Source organism: Dendrobates tinctorius, unplaced genomic scaffold (genome assembly GCF_039654945.1).
Source record: "Dendrobates tinctorius isolate UK_male_01 unplaced genomic scaffold, ASM3965494v1 ptg000094l, whole genome shotgun sequence".
NCBI lineage: Eukaryota > Metazoa > Chordata > Amphibia > Anura > Dendrobatidae > Dendrobates > Dendrobates tinctorius.
In genome coordinates this window covers 13,060,638-13,084,042 of record NW_027361762.1, presented here as the reverse complement: position 1 = coordinate 13,084,042, position 23,405 = coordinate 13,060,638, and the positions used below count along the sequence as shown (strand labels likewise).

Sequence of the window (23,405 nt, the reverse complement as noted above, 5' to 3'; positions counted from 1 at the left end):
CCCTCAGTCCAAGCCTCGCAGACCCCCACTAAGGCGTCAGTTTCGACCCTTTCGGACTTTCCGCCGTTTCAATACGGCGGACAACTCCTCCACCCACCAGAGACCGCAGGCTCGCCAGGAGAGAAGGAAAGTTTCCTTCAGACCCACTCCTTCCTGGCGACCCCACTCCTCCCAGGGCAGACCGTCCAGATCTAGATCTGGACGGTCTACTTCAGCATGACTATCATCGGGCACGCGAGGGGCCTTTCCAATTGGGAGGTCGGCTTCTTTCCTTCAGGGACGTTTGGCTGGCCGCCGTGGAGGACGCCTGGGTCAGGGAGGTCGTATCCTCAGGATACAAGATAGAGTTCGTCTCTCTCCCACGGGATCGTTTCTTCGAATCCCGGCCTCCAAAGGATCCAGCCTTGATCCCGGGGTTCTCTACAGCTATCGCCGCTCTCCTCAGTTCCGGGGTGATTGTGCCCGTTCCCGAATCGGAGCGCTTCACGGGGTTCTACTCGAACCTGTTTGTAGTGCCGAAAAAAGATGGCGCAGTTCGACCCATCTTGGATCTCAAGCTGCTCAACAAGAGGGTCCGCCTTCGCCACTTCCGCATGGAGTCGCTTCGCTCGGTCATCGCCTCCATGGAGGAGCAGGAATTCATGTGCTCAATAGACATCCAAGATGCCTATTTACATGTTCCAATTTTCTCCGGACATCAGAAGTTCCTGCGCTTTGCGATTCGACAGCACCACTACCAGTTTGTCGCACTGCCCTTCGGTCTTGCCACCGCTCCCAGAGTCTTCACGAAGATCATGGCTGCGTTGATGGCTTTGTTGAGAGTCAGAGGCCTCGTTCTTTTCCCGTACCTAGACGATATTCTGATCAAGGCTCCCTCATTCCAACAGGCTCACCTAAGTTTGTCAATCGTCCTGGACACTCTTTCCAATTTCGGGTGGATCGTCAACAGGAAAAAGTCCTGTCTGGTTCCTACCCAACGCCTGGTCTTTTTAGGTCTTCTGTTCGACACTCGTCGGTCAAGGGTCTTTCTCCCACAAGAAAAGATTCTCTCTCTGCAGCAGGAAGTACGATCGCTGCAGACCTCGCGATTCCCATCCCTCCGTACAGCCATGAGGGTCCTGGGAAAGATGGTCGCGGCGATAGAGGCAGTTCCCTTTGCCCAATTTCACGCCAGGCCTCTCCAGCAGGCCATTCTGTCAAAGTGGAACAGGTCGCCTCGGTCCCTGGATCGCCCTGTCCATCTTTCTTACCGGATCAAGCGATCTCTCAACTGGTGGTTGTCGTCACCTCTCATTCTATCGGGTCGATCCTTCCTTCCCATTCACTGGCAGATAGTAACCACAGATGCCAGTGTCCTCGGTTGGGGTGCTGTGTTCCGCAACCACACTGTTCAGGGTCGATGGTCGGATCGGGAATCAGCGCTACCGATCAACGTTCTGGAGATTCGAGCGATCCATCTTGCTCTGGTCCACTGGGAAAGGCTCCTCAAGGGACTGCCGTTACGGATTCAGACAGACAACGCCACAGCGGTGGCATATGTCAACCGCCAAGGGGGAACACGGAGTGTTTCAGCCCTGGCGGAGGTGTCCAAGATTCTTCGTTGGGCGGAGATTTCCGTCCCGACAATTTCCGCGGTTCACATTCCCGGCGTAGACAACTGGGCCGCCAATTTTCTCAGCCGCGAGGGTCTCGCGGTGGGAGAATGGTCCCTACATCCGGAAGTGTTTCATCTGCTCTGCCTTCGGTGGGGAACCCCGGATGTAGACCTCATGGCATCTCGCCTCAACAGGAAAGTCCCACAATTCGTGTCCAGGTCTCGGGACCCTCTGGCAGTGGGCGCCGACGCCCTGGCCGTTCCTTGGTCCCAGTTCGAACTTCCCTACCTGTTCCCTCCTCTGCCTCTTCTTCCCAAGCTGTTGAAGAAGATCAAGGCAGAAGGACTTCCGGTCATTCTCATCGCCCCGAATTGGCCCAGAAGGTCTTGGTTCGCGGACATTGTCAACCTTCTCGCGGACGCCCCCTGGAAGCTTCCAGACAGAACAGATCTGCTGTCTCAGGGTCCGATTTGCCACCCCAATTCTCGGCCACTCAATTTAATGGCGTGGCTGTTGAGACCGAGGTTCTGAAACAAGCAGGATTTTCCAACCACGTAATTCAGACCATGATCCGAGCCAGAAAGCCATCATCTTCCAAGATTTACTACCGTACTTGGAAGGCCTATTTCACTTGGTGTGAGACCAATGACGTCGCGCCCATGTCCTTTTCACTCCCTTCAGTCCTAGCGTTTCTTCAGGCAGGATTGGATGCGGGGCTTGCCCTCAGTTCCCTGAAGGGTCAAGTTTCGGCGCTGTCCATTCTGTTTCAGAAAACGTTGGCTTCCCGTCCTCAGGTTAAGACCTTTCTTCAGGGCGTGGCTCACACGGTCCCGCCGTACCGGGCGCCCGTGGATCCATGGGATCTTAATCTGGTTCTTGAGGTTCTGCAAGGTCCGCCCTTTGAACCCCTCAGGGATATTTCCCTTTCTCTCCTTTCTTGGAAGGTAGCCTTTCTGGTGGCCATCACCTCCGTCCGGCGCGTGTCGGAATTGGCAGCTCTTTCGTGCCGCTCTCCCTTTCTGGTTCTCCACCAGGATAAGGTAGTTCTGCGGCCTCCGCCCTCGTTCCTTCCGAAGGTGGTGTCCTCGTTTCACCTCAACGAGGATATCGTGCTCCCGTCCTTTTGTCCGAATCCAACTCATCCCCAAGAGCGGTCCTTGAACAAGCTGGACCTGGTTAGGGCGGTAAGAGTCTCTGTCTAGGACGACTTCCTTGCGAAAGACAGAGTCTCTTTTCATTATCCCTGATGGAGCGCGGAAAGGTCACCCGGCGTCAAAAGCCACCATTGCTCGCTGGATCAGATCGGCTATCCTGGAAGCCTACCGTGTTAAGAGTCGCGGAGCCCCTCCGGGTATCAGGGCCCACTCTACTCGAGCAGTGGGTGCCTCCTGGGCGGTGCGCCACAGAGCTTCCGCACTGCAGCTTTGCAAAGCTGCAACATGGTCATCGGTTCACACGTTTGTGAAATTCTACAGAGTCCACACCTACGCTTCGGCGGACGCCAGCCTAGGTAGACGGATTCTGCAGGCCGCGGTGGTGAGTCCGCTGGCCTGATGGAAGTTTGTTTCCCACCCCAGGGACTGCTTTGGGACGTCCCAAGGTCTCTGTGTCCCCCAATAAGGCGAACGAGAAAACAGGATTTTTGGGTTGCTTACCGTAAAATCTGTTTCTCGGAGCCTTCATTGGGGGACACAGCACCCTCCCATGTTTTACAGCTCCTGTTCTTACTTTGGTTGAATGGTTACAGTTGAGTTGTTTATGTTGTCAACCTATTCTGTTACTTCTCCTACTGCTTTCTCACTAACTGAGGAATTCTCTGCCGGTCGGTGGGGTGTACACTGCGGAGGAGGAGCTAACTTTTTTGTGCATAGTGTCAGCCTCCTAGTGGCAGCAGCATACACCCAAGGTCTCTGTGTCCCCCAATGAAGGCTCCGAGAAACAGATTTTACGGTAAGCAACCCAAAAATCCTGTTTTTTTTTTGCGTGTCGAGCTGACTTTTCTTTATCGCCTTATTGGGGGACACAGAATACCATGGGTGTATGCTGCTGCTGCTAGGAGGCTGACACTATGCAAAACAAGAAAATTAGCTCCTCCCCGGCAGTATACACCCACCGACAGGCACTAGGCACCTCAGTTTGTGCTTAGTGTCTGTAGGAGGCGGACCGGGATCTTCCCAGATCCGCAATTAACCTTTCTTTCCTTTAGGTGTTCTAGTGGAACTTTTTAATTTTTTTGTCTTTTGTTTTGCAGATTCAAGTCGGGAAACAGGATGGAAGTTCACCCTGCTTTCCCATATCAGGCGGCTGAGCGAGCAGTGTGGCTGAACCCACATCGCAACTCTCAGTATGCTGGCAGGACTTTTTCCATATCACCTTCTGGTGCTATGGGATGTGGACAGGTGGCTGGTCCTTGCCAAATCCCCCTCCTCACCCCTCTCTCGAGACAGGGCTGAGAGGAAGACGGCGATCGCAAGATTTTCCTCGCCATCAAGAGGTTAATGCCGTCTTCTGCAGGATGCGGGTACAGAGGACAGCGGCTTGCCACTACCCTTGTGAGGCCGCTGTGGTCATCCTCTTCAGGGACGTCAGGTAAGTGCCTGTACGATCCCTCCAGCCCGCAGCATTACCAAGAGGCACATCGGTGGGAAAATGGACAGCCGAACACATCAGGCTGTTTGAATCTCCCGCCCCTCTCCCTGCCTGACGGGTGCCGCTCTCACCAGCCACGCGCCTCTCCACTTATATTAAAGGGCTGAATACAGGGTTTTCTCTCCCCGTTGTCACAGCTGGGCAGGGTTTTCCAAAGCTTCTCTGCGGGCACAGTACCTCCTTACAGGCCTTCTCTTCACCTTCCTGGGCGATTCCATCACGGGGCTGCGGTGCCGACTTTCACTTTCGTTTTCAGCTCCCGCTCTCAGAGCGCCTCCTCCTCCTCCTGAGCGCGCTGTCCTCGCGCCTTTTTTAACCCATCACAGGGCTCCTTTTTCTCTTTTTGTATGTCAGCTCCAATTGCGGCTCAGCCGCTAAGCTCCGCCCACCGCTCGCCTCATCAGGCATTTCCTGTTTTTTCGGTCCTGCCTTTCTGCGCTGCTTGGGGGACACTTCAGCGTTCCTGCTGCTCGCCGGAACTAGGTAGGCTCTGCTCTATGCAGAAATATTAGCCCTCCTGCGCAGTTCTTTCCCAATTCCCGCGGCCATTCAGCGCAGTTTTCCTTATGCCCAACCCTGCAGGGGAGCTCTGTTTCAGGCCCACCGCTACTCATTACGCCTGTGCGCGCTGTAAAAAGAAGTGGGCTTCGGGTCAGCCATCTCCTTTCTGCCCGTCCTGCAGTCCTTCAGCTATGTCGGCCTCTCAGGAGCACACAGATTCCCGTGATGAGGGCACTTCCCCTCTCCCATAATGGGCCGTAGCTATGTCTCAGTCGGTGTCCGATCTGACCAAAGTCTCTCAGTCCCTGGTCCAGGTCCTAGAACGTTTGCCTCAGCTATCTACAGCCACCGCTGCTCCGACCGCCTCTCAAGGTGAGTCGTCCGCTCCTGACCGCAACCTTCACAGGGACAGGCCGAGTAGGATGTCCAGGAAGTGTCTCCTATCGGGCTCGTCTTCCAGTTCGCTAGGCCCGTCTGCTTCACCCACGTGTCCATCTCCTTCAGTGGACGACCTTAGGTCAGACGACGATCCACAATCAGGATCTAGTTCAGAAGCAGATGACGTGTCTAAAACACGAAATATGGTCGATAGTCTTCTTTCAGCTATCTTCCAAACCCTGGAGATTAAGCAGGACAAGCCCCTTCCTCAGGAATGTTCTGTTCCATTTAAACGATCAAGGCCTCCATCCAAAACTTTTCCAAACCACAACGAGTTTGATACTACTCTAGCCAAACATTGGGAGCACCCTGAGCAACGCTTTTCGGGCCGCAGGTATTTAGATGTTCTGTACCCATTTGAGGCTGATTTGCTTTCTAAATGGACCAAAGCCCCTGAAGTGGACCCTCCCGTTTCTCGCATAGCCTCTAAGACGGTTCTGTCCCTTCCAGACGGTGTATCGCTTAAGGATCCAACAGACAGGCAGTTAGAATCTTTGGCGAAGTCTATCTTTGAGGCCTCCGGCGCCTCCCTCTGCCCTATTTTCGCCTCCTCCTGGGTGGCTAAAGTCATTTCGGCTTGGGCAAAAATTCTTCGCAGGGGCATCTTAGTGGCGGCTCCCCAGGACGAGCTAGCAGATCTAGCAGATCAAATTAATCATGCGGGTAAATACCTTTTAGCCGCCTCCTTAGATGCGGCCGGTTGCGTAGCAAGGGCTAACAGCAATATAGTGGCTGTACGCCGAGTTCTTTGGTTAAAGTCATGGAACGCGGATACCACCTCAAAAAAGTCGCTCACCAATCTGCCCTTCCATGGTTCTAGGCTCTTTGGGGCCAAGCTGGATCAAATCATTTCCGATGCCACTGGGGGTAAAAGTACTTCTCTCCCCCAGTCTCGACCAAGGCGCCTTTTTAATAGAAAGGGTTTTCGGCCCTTTAGGCCTTTTCGCCCGTTCTCATCCACAGAGAGATCTGTCCAGCAAGAGCGTCCTTCCGCATCTAGGGAGCGAGAGCAGAAGAAACCTCCTTACAAGCCCGCTCCCCGCTGGAGATCTAGAGGACAATACTCCAGGTCCTCAGGTGCCCGTTCCGGTAGGTTTGCCTCCAAGTGACGGGGCACCCCCACCTGGAAGTTTTTCCAGGGTGGGAGGCAGACTTTCCTTTTTCGTGGACGCTTGGCTGTCGTTTGTCGACGCTTGGGTCAGGGAAATCATCGCATCCGGTTACAAGATCGAATTTTCTTCCCCGCCAGACAGGCGTTTTTTCCTGTCTAGACCTCCAAGACAACGGTCCCACATTCCAGGATTCTTTCAGGCCGTCTCCTCCCTTCTTTCCGCCGGAGTGATTGTTCCCGTTCCCTCAGACGAACGGTTTTCAGGGTTCTGCTCAAATCTCTTCGTAGTCCCGAAGAAAGACGGCTCCCTGTGGCCAATCCTGGACCTCAAATTGCTCAATCGCCACGTGAAGATTCTTCACTTCAAAATGGAGTCTCTTCGATCGGTGATAGCCTCAATGGAGCCCGGAGAATTTTTTCTGTTCTGTGGACATACGGGATGCCTATCTTCACATCCCTGTTTGCTTGCAGCATCAGAAATATCTCAGGTTTGCGATTCAGGAAAATCATTACCAGTTCACGGCTCTTCCCTTTGGCCTAGCCTCTGCCCCCCGTGTTTTCACGAAAGTGATGGCGACGGTCATGGCCATCCTTCGATCCAGAGGGATTCTCATCATTCCTCATCTGGACGATCTCTTAATCAAGGGCTCGTCCCGTCAAGACTGTCTCCTAAGTCTTCAGATAACCCTGGATACTCTCGACCGTCTCGGATGGTTAGTCAACAAAGAAAAGTCCGTTCTCAGCCCCACTCAGCGTCTGACCTTTTTAGGCATGGAGTTCGACACGAACCTGGCCCAGGTGTTTCTTCCGAGGGAAAAATTTGCGGCTCTGTTCAAAGGGATTCGAGCCCTCAAACGGCCAACGCCCATTCCCCTTCGATTCTGCATGAAAGTTCTGGGGAAGATGGTAGCGTCTTTGGAAGCAGTGCCCTTTGCACAGTTTCACCTTCGTCCTCTTCAGCTGTCCCTCCTTTCAGTCTGGGACAAGACGACGAGGTCCTTAGACCGGCCCATTCTCCTCCCTCTCAAAATGAGGCAATCCCTCACTTGGTGGACGATGTCTACATCAGTCCTCCAAGGGAGGTCCTTCCTCCCGCTTCGGTGGCAAGTCATCACCACCGATGCCAGCCTCCTGGGTTGGGGAGCGGTTTTTCATCAGAGGACGGCTCAAGGACACTGGAACCCACAGGAAGCTCTTCTTCCTATCAATCTGCTCGAGATCAGAGCGATCTTTCTGGCCCTTCTTCGCTGGCAACCCCTTCTCGTCGGCAAGCCGATCCGCATTCAGTCGGACAACGCCACGGCTGTGGCGTACATAAACCATCAGGGCGGCACGCGCAGCCACCAAGTCATGTCAGAAGTGGCCAGGATTCTGCGCTGGGCGGAACGTTACGTCCCAGCAATCTCCGCCGTTCACATTCCAGGGGTGGAAAACTGGGCAGCCGACTTTCTGAGTCGTCAAGGCCTAGCGTCAGGCGAATGGTCTCTCCATCCCTCAGTCTTCGATCAGATATGCAAGCGCTGGGGTTCTCCGGACGTCGACCTAATGGCATGTCGGATGAACCACAAAGTTCCGCGCTTCGTAGCCAGGTCCAGGGACCCTCTAGCCGTCGCTTGCGACGCCCTAGTAATCCCGTGGTCCCAGTTCCAACTCCCTTATCTTTTTCCACCTCTTGCCTTGATCCCAAGAGTGGTCAAGAAGATAAAATCGGAAGGCGTTCCAGTAATTCTTGTGGCTCCAGACTGGCCGAGACGGCCTTGGTATGCAGAACTGGTGAACATGCTCGCGGACGTTCCCTGGAGACTTCCAAACCGTCCGAATCTTCTCTCGCAAGGCCCCCTTTACCACGAGAATTCTCGGTCTCTGAATTTAACGGCATGGCCGTTGAGGCCGCAATCCTAAGAGAATCAGGTTTTTCCAGCCAAGTGATTCAGACGATGATCAAAGCCAGGAAGCCAGCCTCTTCCCGCATTTACCACAGGTGTTGGAAGGCTTTTTTCCGTTGGTGCGACGATAAAAAAGTTTTTCCAATGGCCTTTTCCATTCCGTCCATACTGGGTTTTCTCCAGTCTGGCTTATATTCGGGTCTGTCTCTCATTACCCTGAAGGGCCAGGTTTCTGCCTTGTCTATCCTCTTTCAAAGAGAGCTCGCTTCCTTACCGCAGGTTAAGACGTTCCTCCAAGGAGTCGCTCATGTGGCTCCTCATCATCATTCACCAATAGAACCGTGGGATCTCAATCTCGTTCTTGGCGCTCTCCAAAAGGCGCCGTTTGAGCCCATCCAGGACATTCGTTTGTCACTTCTGTCATGGAAGGTAACCTTTTTGATCGCCATTACATCCATCAGAAGAGTTTCTGAGTTAGCGGCCTTGTTATGCCGTTCTCCTTATCTGGTGCTCCATCAGGATAAAGTCGTCCTCAGGCCCGTTCCTTCCTTCCTGCCAAAGGTGGTTTCCTCCTTTCACATCAACGAGGATATCGTTCTTCCATCGTTTTGTCCGGCTCCTTCTCACCCTCTTGAGAAGTCACTCCACAAGCTGGATGTTGTTAGAGCCTTGCGTGTCTACCTCGCTAGGACCGCTTCACTTTGTCAATCCGATTCTTTGCTGGTCATCTCTGAAGGTCACAGGAAAGGGCTTCCGGCATCCAAATCCACGATTGCTCGCTGGATTCGTTCTACCATTCAGGAAGCATATCGACTTCAGGAAAAACGGCCCCCTCCGGGAGTGAGAGCTCACTCCACCCGGGCTGTGGCAGCTTCGTGGGCCGTTCGACACAAGGCTTCGGCTCTGCAACTTTGCAGGGCCGCTACCTGGTCGTCCTTGCACACATTTGCGAGGTTCTACAGGGTTCATACCCAGGCCTCGTCTGATGCAGTTGTTGGTAGGAAGGTTCTGCAGGCGGTGGTGGTGCACCGGCCGACCTAAGCCTTTCCTTTCGTTCCTTATTGCTGTTCCCGCCCTTGGGACTGCTTTGGAACGTCCCATGGTATTCTGTGTCCCCCAATAAGGCGATAAAGAAAGATGGATTTTTGGTTCTTACCGTAAAATCTCTTTCTTGGAGCCTTCATTGGGGGACACAGCACCCTCCCTGTTTAAATTGTACCGTGTTGGGTCTTTGAGTCCCTTGTTGGGTTGGTACATATGTTTAGAGTGTTCCATTGCTTCTCCTCCTGCTTTCTCACCAACTGAGGTGCCTAGTGCCTGTCGGTGGGTGTATACTGCCGGGGAGGAGCTAATTTTCTTGTTTTGCATAGTGTCAGCCTCCTAGCAGCAGCAGCATACACCCATGGTATTCTGTGTCCACCAATGAAGGCTCCAAGAAAGATTTTACGGTAAGAACCAAAAATCCATCTTTTAATGATATCACTTTTGTGCAGATTTGTTTTTTTGGCCGCCCGTTATTGCATTTTAATATAATGTCGCGGTGACAAAAAAAGTAATTCTGGCGTTTTGATTTTTTCTTGCTACGCCGTTTAGCGATCAGGTTAATCCTTTTATTGATCGGGCAATTATGAACACAGCGATACCAAATATGTGTAGGTTTGATTTTTTTTTTTTTTTTTTTTTTTTTTTTACTTTTGGCATGCTTTAATAGCCTCCATGGGAGTCTGGAAGCTGCCATAGCTTGATCACCTATACTACATAGAGGTGATGCATAGATCACCTCTATGTAGTAGAATTACAGAATTGCTATGAGCACTCATAACGATCTGCCATCAACAACCATAGAGGTCTCAAGGAGACCTCAGGTTGTTATGGCAACGTGTCGCTGACCCCTGATATGATGGGGGTCGGCTACGTGCTCATTTCCAGCCGCGTGCCGGAAGCTCTAGTTAAATGCCTGCTGTCAGCGTTTGACAGCGGGATTTAACTAGTTAATAGGAGCGGGCGGATCACAAATCCACTTGCGCCTATTGCGGGCACATGTCAGCTGTTTAAAACAGCTGACATGTCGCGGCTTTGAGGTGGGCTCACTGCCGGAGCCCACCTCAAAGCAGGGGATACTGACCGCTGACGTACTATCCCGTCAGCAGTCAGTAAGGGGTTAAGATAACCACTTAGTGTTTGGAGAATGGGAAAAAGTAGGAATATTTATTGAAGCGATCAGCTTCTTTACACTTTTGTAATCTAATAGAATTTTGCCTATTAAATAGTTTCCTATTTATTTATAGAGCTAAGTACATTGTTTTAAGCAATTATAGAAATGTCTTGCATGACTAAGTTTATTTTTACTATTGTATTTTGCCATCACTTCCATAGCGCTTTACAGATATCATTGTGTGCCCCAATGGGGACAGTGATAATCTAAATTCCCTATCCGTATACCTTTTTTGGCGTGTGGGAAGAAACCCTTGCAAACACAGGGAGAACAACATACAAACTGTGATTATATTGGGTTGTGTGGTGACGTAACGCTATTGCCTATCCTAGGAATAGGAGGCAAACTTATACATTATTTGGATCTATCGTCTGATCAGCACAACTTGGCACTTTTATCCCCACTAGAATGGGGCCGCAGTGCATATGCCCAACTTCCACTTCATGTAAACTGCCAGAAAAAGTAGAATGCGGAGCTTGGAAGACCCTTAAGAATAGAATATCAGTCAGGCATACACACTGCTGCTCCATTCCGATGGGGGATAACAGGGCCCTGTTTTGGCAATCCATGAGGGTCCCAGCAAGTAGATCCACACCGATTTGAGAATTATCACAAAACATCCACTTCAAGGCAGCCTTTAAATCAATCCTGCGCTTATTTCTTCTTAATTATAATTAGAACAGCTTATTTCACTGTATATCAAAGTTGTGACAAAAATCTTCAGACAAAAAATGTGTTTTTTTTTTTTTTCATTTTGTTCATAAATTATTCATATAAATTTTATTTCAGTGTTATAAATGCGAGATGTGCACAGATGTGTAATGCTTTGTATAACTGTATGAATGTTAGTATCTAGTAGTTTACATATTTATGAATGCCCAGACTTGTAAAATTTAATGTCCCATTAATTGCTTCCTCTTCAGCTCAGACAACAGTCAATATAACCCAACGGCCAGGGACTCAGGCTGCACCAAGAGCTGCAGCTCCTCGAGCACCAAGCAATCCGCACATGGTTTACACTACAACTGCCCTCCCCACTGTACCTGCACAGACACCTGTGCGCAACACCGTCATGCAAAGCCAAAACCTGCGACAGATCAGTCCTCAGACTGGAGGTAAGGAAATGCTGGACATGCTTTCACTGAATATATGTTAATATGTTCACATCTTGGCTTTCTTTAAAATTTTGTATGGATGTTGTAAACAACCCTTTTGTGACTAAAACTTTTCTAAAACAGCAGAGCAGAATATCAAGTTTGGAATACTACATTCTAAGGCCTTGATACAATGTCCAAAAATACACGACACGACAAAACCAATGGTGTGGTTCAAAAGTACAACTAGTCCCGCAAAAAATAAGCCCTCACACGGCCACATTGACGGAAAAATAAAAAAGTTATGGCTCTGGAAAGAAGGGGAGCAAAAAAATAAAACAAAGCTCGGTCATTAAGTGGTTAAGCTACATGAGAACATGGCCTGTTTTCTTTTATTAGTGGAATGTGTATCAGTTTAGTCATTCAAATTTAAGGGAAACTGTCAAACCAATAACTTCTACCCCATGATGTTTCTCTTACTAAATTGTGCATATCGATGTCCTGTGTGTGCAGATATATGTGATGCCGTAAAAGGCATTATACACGCCTAAAATCTGTTCTGTCGTTGTGAACTTGAACATTGCTTCATATTGGGGCATATTTTCAGTACTGTAATTCTTACAGTACATATAGCTGACAGTCATGGCATATACCAGTATGATAAATCTGCTGCACTTTGATAGACAGTCTACAAATGTCAGTGTAAGTTTACAGCAACTATCAGCTGGTTTACTTCGAGTCAGAAAATTTTTGGAGTAAAATATCACACATTAATTCATATTCCATTTCCAGCAAAGGTTAAATAGGTGAAAGAAGACAAATTATCTAGTATAATCTAGCATGCCATATGTCCCGTTTCAGTAAACCCACACCACTAACCTACCATAATGCAGAAAATGTCTGAAACACATAATAATCTTTGGTGTGAATTGTGCTAGAATTCTGGCATATTATCTTGATAAATCTCTCCCATTGAGTGTGCTGTGTACTTGAATGCAGCAACCACCACCCATGGGAGTCTAATGATTGGATGCATGCATAAATAACAAAAAAATCTGCATTTTCTGGGCATTATGGTGTCTGCAGACTTGGGCTGTCACCATTACATTAGCTTTATATCTGGATATAAAGGTCATCAGAAAAAAAAAACTGAACAGAACAACCTCAAACCTCTTTATACCCCAACATCATAAGTTGCTGGGCTTATAGTACAGGGCAAGTGATTTAGCCCTGTAAAATGGAAAGGGTTTATGGCTTCTTTTCTGTTTACTAGAAGTATAATCACACCTATATGCACAAATGACTATCTCCCTTTTAAACAATAGTGTAGGATTATACTAATGATTTGGAAGCAAAGACTGCATGATTGCCTATTATGAAACATTCAGTATTGTTATATAAATTGGCCAGTTAATATTTAGAGCTGCTTTATTGTGATAATTTTTTCCTATATTTTTAAAACATCTGTGTCTTTTGTTCTAGCTATATACCATGTTGTCCTAAAGCATAATGCATGTTAGACAAGAAGGTAAAAATCAGACGATGCAAAGGAGAAATTTTAATTTATTTTTTCTTTTTTTAACTGTTTAGGAGCATCTGTACGAATGCCACAAACTCCTACATATGTAGTAAATAATGGGATTCCTATAGGTTCTGCTGGACCACAGCTCACAGTTCATCATCGGCCTCCACAAGTAAGTACCAGCTCACGCTTAATTAACTGCAGGTAAATAAGTTTTGAAGGAAATGAGTTCCCTTTTAATGTTAAACCAGGGGAGAAGTCCTGAGGTGATAATTTGCATATTCCCATTGCATTCTGGGATAAGTGAAGTCTCCGCGAGCTCAAAGAACACTGGATTTTGGCCGCTGCAGCTGAAAGGAAGACATTGGTAAACAGTGCGCCTGAATTTTGGCATGTTTTTCACCGCTTTCATATTTCATTAACATTAAGAACAGGGAAGAGGCAAAGAGCCATTTGGTGAGCTGCATTTCTTGCTACATGTTCAGACTTGCCAGTTGAAAAGCCAAACTTCACATGCCAGAAATGCAAGTTGTGTCTCTATTGGAGGAAAAGTTGCAAAAGAGGTTAGCTACGTTGAAGATCATTAAGGAAGGTGAAGAGTTCTTAAGCCCCCGTTACACACTGCGATATCGCTAGCAATATCGCTGTAAAGTCACCGATTTTGTGACGTTACAGCGTTATTACTAGCGATATCGCTGCATGTGATACTTGCCTCCGACCGGCTCCCCTGCTGGTTATCGCTGATCGCGCGAGAAGCTCCTGGACCATTCCTCGTCGTCCACTTCCTGCGGTGCTTCCTGCTGTGACGACGAGCGACGCGTGGAGCCTGGCAGGAGGACGCAGGATCGCCGCTTCTGACAGGTAAGTAGCGATCCCCGTCCCCCGCGATGTCGCTGGTGAGATCTGCCTGAGTGGCAGCTCACTAGCGACCACCCAGCGATTCACCAGCGATCCTGACCGCGTCATATCGCTGGTCGGGATCGCTGGTGAGTCGCTAGGTGTAACAGTACCCTTAGACAGAGCAGAATTATCTCTTCATGTTACAGAAAGATAAGAAATTCGAAGTGCACTTGAAGAAACAGAGGAATGGAGGCATGTGACCCAGAGAAGCTGGAGGCCCGGGAGGCAGTCAACACCCATACTGCTCAGGAATCAGTACCAGGCTCTCACGCAGGAGAATAATGAAGAAATATATAAAAAAAAAAGACTTTTTCCATAAAGAACAACCTTGTACGCCCTCAAAGTCCTCCTGGATGGAGAAAGAAAAATGTTGTGAAGAAGAAACGGAGAGTTGTGGTCATGGTGGATTCCCTGTTGAGAGGAACAGAGGCTGCTATCTGCAGACCGGATATATCCTCAAGAGAAATGTGCTGTCTTCCAGGTGCAAAAATTAAAGATTTGTCTGACAGGATATCCGGACTCTTCAGACCTACAGATCACTAATCATTCCTGCTAATACATGTCGGGACAAATTACACCGCAAGAAAGGACCTAGAAACAATCTGCAGTTACTTTGAAAACTTGGGTAAAAAAGTGAAAGAACTGGGAGCACAGGTGATCTTCTCATTCATCTTCCCAGTGAATGGCCATGGAACAAGGAGGTGGAATAAGATTCTGCAGGTGAATAACTGGCTACGTCGATGGGTGCCGTCAGCAAAGATTTGGATTTCTGGATCACTGAGTGAATTACCTATATGATGGACTATTTACGAAGACTGGAAAGCATGTATTTGGAAGTCGCCTTGCTACACTCATCAGGAGAGCTTTAAACTAGAACAATGTGGGAAGGGAAGAAAAAAAACATACACCTGACAAATACTTTTGAGAACTCTTCTATTAGAAGTGGAAGGGAAGAACAAAGACAAAAAACTCTAAATAATAAAAATATTGAAGAAAGAAAAGCTAATCTAATATATAAAGCTCAAAGTGTGTATGTGTGTGTGTATGTCCGGGATAGGCATCCGCACCGTCGCAGCTACAGCCACAACATTTGGCACAGTCACACGTCTGGACCCCGAGAGCGTCCTAAGCTATGTTGTGAGGCGAAATTTTAACCCCGCGCGTTCTAATTCACCAAACAATTTTGCCCCTATCTACATACTGGGGAAAAAGTGTGTGTACGTCAAGCCCCGCCCCTCATGATGTCATAATGCCCCTATTTGCATATTGGGGAAACGGTGTGTGCGTATCAAGCCCCGCCCCTCATTATGATGTCACAATGGTTGCTATGGCGACGCTGATGTCGTCATAGGTTGCAAGCCCTGCCGCCGCTCATTATGATGTCATAATGGTTGACTATGGGATGGAGGATGTGTGATGGGTATATGGGCACTGGACTATGGGATGGAGGATATGTATGATGGGTATATGGGCACGGGACTATGGGATGGAGGATGTGTGATGGGTATATGGGCACTGGACTATGGGATGGAGGATATGTATGATGGGTATATGGGCACGGGACTATGGGATGGGAGGATGTGTGATGGGTATATGGGCACTGGACTATGGGATGGAGGATATGTATGACGGGTATATGGGCACGGGACTATGGGATGGAGGATGTGTGATGGGTATATGGGCACTGGACTATGGGATGGAGGATATGTATGATGGGTATATGGGCACGGGACTATGGGATGGAGGATGTGTGATGGGTATATGGGCACTGGACTATGGGATGGAGGATATGTATGATGGGTATATGGGCACGGGACTATGGGATGGAGGATGTGTGATGGGTATATGGGCACTGGACTATGGGATGGAGGATATGTATGACGGGTATATGGGCACGGGACTATGGGATGGTGGATATGTATGATGGGTATATGGGCACGGGACTATGGGATGGAGGATATGTATAATGGGTATATAGGCACGGGACTATGGGATGGAGGATATGTATGATGGGTATATGGGCATGGGACTATGAGATGAAGGATGTATGATGGGTATATGGACACTCGACTATGGGATGGAGGATATGCATGACGGGTATATGGGCACGGGACTATGAGATGGAGGATATGTATGATGGGAATATAGGCATGGGACTATGAGATGAAGGATGTATGATGGGTATATGGGCACTCGACTATGGGATGGAGGATAATTATAATTTGCTATAACTAACCACAGTTAGTTACTATGCCTGGGCAGCGCCGGGCTCTTCAGCTAGTCACAAACTAAAATATTTCTGTACAAATACACAAAGCATGGGCCACAAACAAGGAGAACTGGAACTACTAACTTAGGAAAAGAAAGATGTCACTAGAATCACTGAAACTTGGTGGGACGATGCACATGTTTGGAATACAAGGCTAGAAGGATACAACTTATTTGCGAGAAGCAGATTTGAGGAAGGAGGAGGTGTTGCCTTGTATGTTTGAAGCTTGGATCTCTGTGCAGATTTACGCTTTTCTGAGACTGGGAGTTCTGTGGAAACTGTTTGAGTAAGAAAACAAGGAGAGAACAACTGAAAGGACATCATTGTAGGCATTTACTACAGATATGGATGAACTCTTTATGCATCAAATGGCCAAGTTCTCCAAAAAAAATGACATAGGGGAGAAAACAAGGGGATCTGCTACCTTGGATCTAATCCTTATAAACCGGGAGGAAATGGTTGAGGAGGTAAGAGTGGCTGGGACCCCTAGGAGGTAGCGACCATGTTATTTTAGAATCTTGGATAACTAGAAGAGGAAGACCTGTGAAGACTCACACGTCAAGGTTAGATTTCAGAAAGGCAGATTTTAAGGGACTCTGAAAGAGAATCGGAGGGATCCAATGGCTGGATATCCTTTAGGACAAAAATGTCCAGGAAGGATGGGAAATTTTGAAAAATGAGATTCTCAAAGCACAATTGTTAACAATTCCGAAAAGAGGGAAGAATAGGAAGCATTTAAGGAAACCAGGATGGATGAACACAGATCTTAAACACGTGCTAAAAAGGAAGGAAAACATCTTTATCAATGATTTAGATTAAGGAATTGAGGGTACGCTGATTAAATTTGCTGATGACACAGTTAAGAGGGATAGCTAATACTAGAGAAGAGAGGATTGAAAAAGATAAACTGGAGCAGTGGGCAGCAACTAACAGAATGGTTTTTAACAGGGGAAAAATGCAAAGCACTACATCTGGGCAATAAAAATGAGAAAAGCATGTACAGAATGGAAGGAATAGGGCTAAGCAACAGCACATGTGAAAAAGACTTGGGTATACTAATAGATCATAAACTAAACAGGAGTCAAAAGTGTGATGCAGCAGCAAAAAAGGCAAATACAATTCTGGGATGTATTAACAGAAGCATAGTCTATATCACGTTAAGTCATTATTCCCCCTCTACTCCTCTTTGGTCACACCTCATGTGGAATACTGTGTCCTGTTTTGGGCACCACATTTTAAAAAGACCTCAACAAACTGGATCAAGTTCGGAGAAGAGCGACCAGAATGGTGACCGGTCTGCAAACCATGTCCTATGAGGAACGGTTACAGGATTTGGGAATATTTAGCTTACAGAAAAGAAGACGAAGAGGAGACTTAATAGCTGTCTACAAATATCTCAAGGGATGTCACATTGTAGAAGGATCATTTTTATTCTCATTTGCACAAGGAAAGACTAGAAGCAATGGGAAGAAACTGAATGGGAGGAGACACAGATTAGATATTAGAAAAAACTTTTTGACAGGGCGATCGATGAGTGGAACAGGCTGCCCCGAGAAGTGATTTCTCTTTCAATTGAATTCTTAAGACAGAGGCTTTACAGACATGTCTCTCTGGGATGATTTGGCGAATCCTGCTTTGAGCAAGAGGTTGGACCAGATGACCCAGGAAGTCCCTTCCAACTCTACCATTCTATGATTCTATAAAGTGATAATCTGATGGTGTATGGCATTTAAATGTTAGGCTGGTGTTTTGGAAGCAAGGTTTTAGGGAGAAAATAGTTATATTCTCCATGCTTCCTCCTCACTTCAACTATTGAGATGGTACAGGGAGTGCTTAGTCACCACTCAACTGTACCACCTCGAAGACTGGACATGAGTGGCTACCAGAAACATATACTGTATTTTTCGTATTACAAGATGCTTTTTTTTTTTTTTTTTCTTTCCCCAAAAAAATTTTTTGGGGTTGAATGGAAGTGCGTTTTACAATCCAAATTGTAGCTGCGGTGGAGCAGGGTCCCAAGGTCACTGCAACCGGAAGCTTCTGGGAATGACAAGAGTCGGGTGATGGCTGCGGGGCCCCCAGGCTTGTACGACTAGGTGTTCAGCAGCGCCGGGGCTCTGCCGACATCTTTGGGAGCCCTGCATTTTCCGTATGCTTCTATGTGGTGGACCCTGGGAAAATGGCCGCCGGCGCATGCGCAAATTAAGATCTCTGCACCGAGATCTCAATTGCACACGCGCCTCCTTTGGCAGCCATTTTGCCGGAGTCCACCTCATTAGAAAGTATGGAAGGTGCGGGACTCCGAGCTGGTTGCAAAATGTTGGTAGAGTCCCTGCACCACTAAGCACTTCGTTGTACCAGCCTGGGGTCCGCAGCCATGGTCCAAGTCGTGCTGCCACCAAATACCCCGCCCTACCAGCCTGGAGAGCACAGCATCTCTTTCCTTCACCATCAGTGACCCTGCCACCTGGGACGATGCTCCACCACAGCTTCCCTTCAGGTAAGCTACTGAACAAGTGGATTATAGCACGCACCATTTTGATTTAGAAAAAAAAAAAAATCACCGACTCTTCCTTTCTTGTGTGAATTGGAACAGCCCAAAAAAACTGAGGAAAAAAAAAACAAACAAATTAAACTTAATTTCACACAAACCCCCCACCCCCCAAAAAAAAGTGCTTCACAATATTGGCACCCTCAACATAATATTTGGTTGCACACCCTTTTGGAATAAATAGCTGCAATAAATCACTTACTATAACCATCAGCATGCTTCAACCTCTCAGCTGTAATTTTGGACCACTGTTCTTTTGCAAACTTCTCCAGGTCTCTCATATTTGAAGGGTGCCTTTTCCCAATAGCAATTTTAATCTCTTCTCAGGTGTTCAATGGGATTTAGATCTGGACTCATTGCTGGCCACTTCAGAACTCTCCAGAGCATTTCTGGGTGCTTCTTTTGACGTATGTTTGGGCTCATTGTCTTGCTGGAAGACCCATGTCCTAGGATGCAAACTCTGCATTTTGGCACTGGACACTAACTTACAACCCAAAATCCTTTGGTAATCTGCAGATTTCGATATGCCTTGCACAGTCAATGCACCAAAACATCTTTGAACCTCCACCATATTTGACTTGGGTGCTGTGTTCTTTTGTTTGTAGCCCTCATTCCATTTTCAGTAAACAGTAAAATGATGGGCTTTACCAAAAAGCTCTTTCTTGGTTTTATCTGTCCACAAGACTTTCCCAGAACGATTTTGGCTTGCTCGCATACAGTTTGCCAACCTGTAGTCTAGATTTTTTTATGTGTGTGTCAGCAGTGGGGTCCTTCTGCCATGGCATTTCATTCAAATGTGGACACCTAGTGCATGCTGACACCGCACCCTGACCCTGCAAGCTTGAATTTCTTTGGAACTTGATTAAGGCTCTTTATCCACCATCCGGATTATCCCGCACCTTCTTGATTATGTTGCGCTTCGTGGACAGGACAAACATCAAGATCTCTGGAGATGGAATTGTGACCTTTATAGATTGTTGATATTTTTCTATAATTTTGGTTCTCAAGTCCTTAAACAGTTCTCTTTTCCTCTCTATTCTCCATGCTTAGTGTGGCACACACTATGCAAAGATTGAGTCAACTTCTCCCCATTTTAACTGGTTTTAGGTGTGATATTTTTATATTGCTCACACCAGTTACTTGCCACTGTTGCGTTTGAACGAGCATCGCATGCTTGAAACAAAGTAGTTTACTTACAATTTTGGAAACTTGCCAACAATTTTGTCTGGTCCATTTTTGGGGTTTTGTGTGGAATTATGTCCAATTTGCCTTTTTCCATGTTTTTTTGTGCTGTTCCAATACACACAAATTGCGATTACACATTTTGTTATACACGTGTATTTCCTAATTTTTTGTGAGAAATATTTCATTTTCTGGAGCAATTTCAAGGGTGCAAACACTTTTGGCCGTTGCTGTACCTACTCATTATGTTCAGCAGCTTTCTCTTTGATTCAGCCTCCCTTTCATGGGGGTTGTCTCCAGCTATGAAAATTTATTTGAGGAACAGGACCATATTATAGGTTATAACCTGGCCTTCAATTTCTCTTCATCAATTCAAATATAGATTCATCCCCAGCATTGGTGAGATGTACTGGGAAATCAAGACCGATTTACAGAGTCTCGACTTGGTATTAAATCAGATATAAGACCTGAAAGTTGCTAGTGTATTAGTGCCAGTTATTGTGGAGTCCATTTCTTGATGGATCAGTGCTGTTGGGGTGACATAAAGGGACTCTAAATAATAAGGCTTGTGGTTTTAATGTTATGGCTGTTTGGTGCATAATAAAAAAAATATGGACCTGTATATTTTATCATGTAAACGATCATTGTAAAATCCTCTGAACATGATAATTTTTTTTCCTTAGGAACCTACAAGACCAATCCACCCGGCACCACTTCCTGAAGCTCCTCAACCCCAGCGCCTTCCTCCTGAAGCTGCCTCAACTTCTCCACCTCAGAAACCTCACCTGAAATTAGCCAGAGTACAAAGCCAAAATGGAATTGTCCTATCCTGGAGTGTATTGGAGGTGGATCGGACCTGTGCCATTGTCGATAGCTACCATCTATACGCTTATCATGAAGACCCTACTGCAACTTCTTCATCACAGTGGAAAAAAATTGGGGAAGTGAAAGCATTACCTCTTCCAATGGCATGTACTCTTACACAGTTTGTTTCTGGCAGCAAGTACTATTTTGCTGTCAGGGCAAAGGACGTTTATGGCCGCTTTGGGCCTTTTTGTGATCCACAGTCAACAGATGTTATCTCCACTCAGAGCAGTTAAAAAAAAAAAAAAAAAAAAAAAAAAACTTGAGGAAGCGTCCTTCTATACTTCCTATTAGAAAAGATCTCCTGCATGAAATTTATTATTTTAGATGACCTACTGGAATTTCATAATGGAGACCATGTACAGCACTTGACTCTTGTCACAGGTTAGCTTGCATTTCTGCCAGGAACTTATAAATGTCTTTGTAAAGACCAATCTTCTGCAGATTGCGAATTGATTTGAATTTGTTTCTCTGACTACACTAACCTTGAAAATTTTCATATCAGTAGGCCAAAAACCAAGTCACAAGACTGAACTATAGTTAGACAAGCAGCTATAATGTAAAGGCTGTGGGGTGCAAGAGGAACTACTGACTGAGGAGATATAATTGGTTATATAATTTTCATAAGAATTGAAATCTCTTGCTTTGATACTTGGCAATTCATAGCTCTTAAGTGACAAGTATTACATAGGAAATCCAGTGTTTTGTGTTTTATTCATACACAAAGACAAAACATGTATTTAATCCCCCTGGCTGGGGATGTGACACCGAGCAATTGTTTCTGACACATGAAATGGATGAACAAGCTAATGTGTTTTGTTTTTTTTGTTTTTTTTTTTTCTTTTCCCTTTGTGAAATTTTTTTCTTTTGTGCCTTAACTTGAAAAGGAACTGTGTTTCAGTATTTGGTCTCTACTTTTCTCTTTTTCTTGGTCTATTACATTCTCCCATGCCCCAATGCCAAAGAGCAGTTGTTTTAAATCTCAAAATGTTTTTTAATTTTTTTTTCCATTTTTCTCTGCTGCTTTTTTTTTTTTTTTTTTTCTTCTATTATTCCATTCTTCTAAATAAAAAGAAAGGAAAGAGAGAACTTTGCAGGCTGTTCAACTATCTTGCACACAAATTCTCTACAGTTTACATTGTCGCTGTGATTGAATATGTTTTTAAAAAATAAATGTAACATTCAGTTGTATTGGTTATCGCACATCTACAGATTCTACAACTTGATTGTGCCTCAAACAATATTTTATTATATTTGGATAAACTGCACGAATTGCTCATATGTAGAGTTATATCCTCACTGTTTTCGTGAGGATAAGTATTTTTGTATTGGTGTAGATTTTCTACAGCTACGTTACTCAGAATTTGAATACAAGTTCTGTTCTGAAAACTCAGATGGTGTCTTGTATGTGCAGTGCTAATCCTATTATATATTTCTTAATTGTGCTTTTATCAGTTTAAAGGGAATCTGTGACCAGGTTGTGTCACTGGACCATAAATAGGCCTGCTGTAGTGTAGTTCAACCAAGCACGCACCTACCTCTGACTGGCAACTTTCTGCCTATGCAGTGTATATCAAAAAGCTACCAGTCAATGGTGTGGGCAGGGTTATACAGAGCTCAGCATTAGAGAATTGCTAAATCTGTGGCAGATAAAACTGTTTAATCAAAACTGCAGCAAACACTGGCTGGTAAAGTATGTGACATCGCTGGAATTAGGCTTTCTGCCCTTACATCATTCTACTCTCAGGTGGGGTACCTGGTTATCTATTTCTTTTAAGTACAATGGTTATTGTGGCTGCACACTGTCACCAGGACTGAGCTTGTTCAGTATTGGCAAGAAACTTGAAACTTAGAATTCTGCAGCTGGTAAATTCTTCCTCTTAAATTGTAAATTTCACACTCCCAATTCTTGATGTAAAAATCCTTTAATTCTAAGCAGGTAAGCATTGGTTATCAGGTTGAAATTCTCTGCTTGAAAGAGATATTGTTACATTGTATGTAAATAAATATTTTTACAAATGTCAAGGTCATTGGTATGCTGGTTTTTGATAATTTGCGATCTGTTTTGTTGAACCATATTGGAGATCCTAAATGAATAAAGGCATTTAGCAGTTCTTTGATGATCATGGGAAAGGCTGCTGGAATAATTTAGTGGCAATGATAAATGTATAAATGACAAGTGACTGGTATTTACAAATCCGGAAACTGGTGTGCACAGGTGCAAGCTAAGAGTAACCTTCTCTATAGAGAACATAACTGAAGTTGTGCGTGTAAATATAAAATATAAATAGCATTTCTGCTCTAGATAATAAAAAAAAAATGGTGATACTTAGCCCATAATTTGGCTAATGCATACATTTTGCTGGGAACCTATCTAGTGTGAACACCCCTCTAAAGCTAAAGCCTAAGGCTGAGTTCACACGTGGCGTTTTTTTCGCATTTCCGCGGCGGTTTTAACTGCGTGATTTTGCCGCGAAAAATAAGCATCCCATGCATTCTTATGGGATTCCGCAATGCTGTGCTAATGCTGCGGTTTTTACCGCGGCCGAATCGGTTCGCGGTAAAAAACGCAGCATGCTCATTAATTTTGCGGAATCGCGGTGATCCCGCAGCCATAGGAATGCATTG

The 23,405-nt window shown here is 46.2% G+C and overlaps 1 protein-coding gene across 3 annotated transcripts in view; it reads left to right on the top strand.

The window, feature by feature from the left end:
• The window catches only part of ATF7IP (activating transcription factor 7 interacting protein), a 95,700-nt gene extending 72,898 nt beyond the window's left edge, over positions 1–22,802 (top strand). For all 3 annotated transcript variants that reach the window (XM_073586672.1, XM_073586674.1, XM_073586673.1), the window contains exons 14-16: positions 11,319–11,510; positions 13,080–13,183; positions 20,597–22,802. In XM_073586672.1, the coding sequence (XP_073442773.1) occupies positions 11,319–11,510; positions 13,080–13,183; positions 20,597–21,013 (713 nt within the window). In that variant the 3' untranslated portion in view covers positions 21,014–22,802. The remainder of the gene's footprint in view (positions 1–11,318; positions 11,511–13,079; positions 13,184–20,596) is intronic.
• Positions 22,803–23,405: the final 603 nt, after the last annotated feature.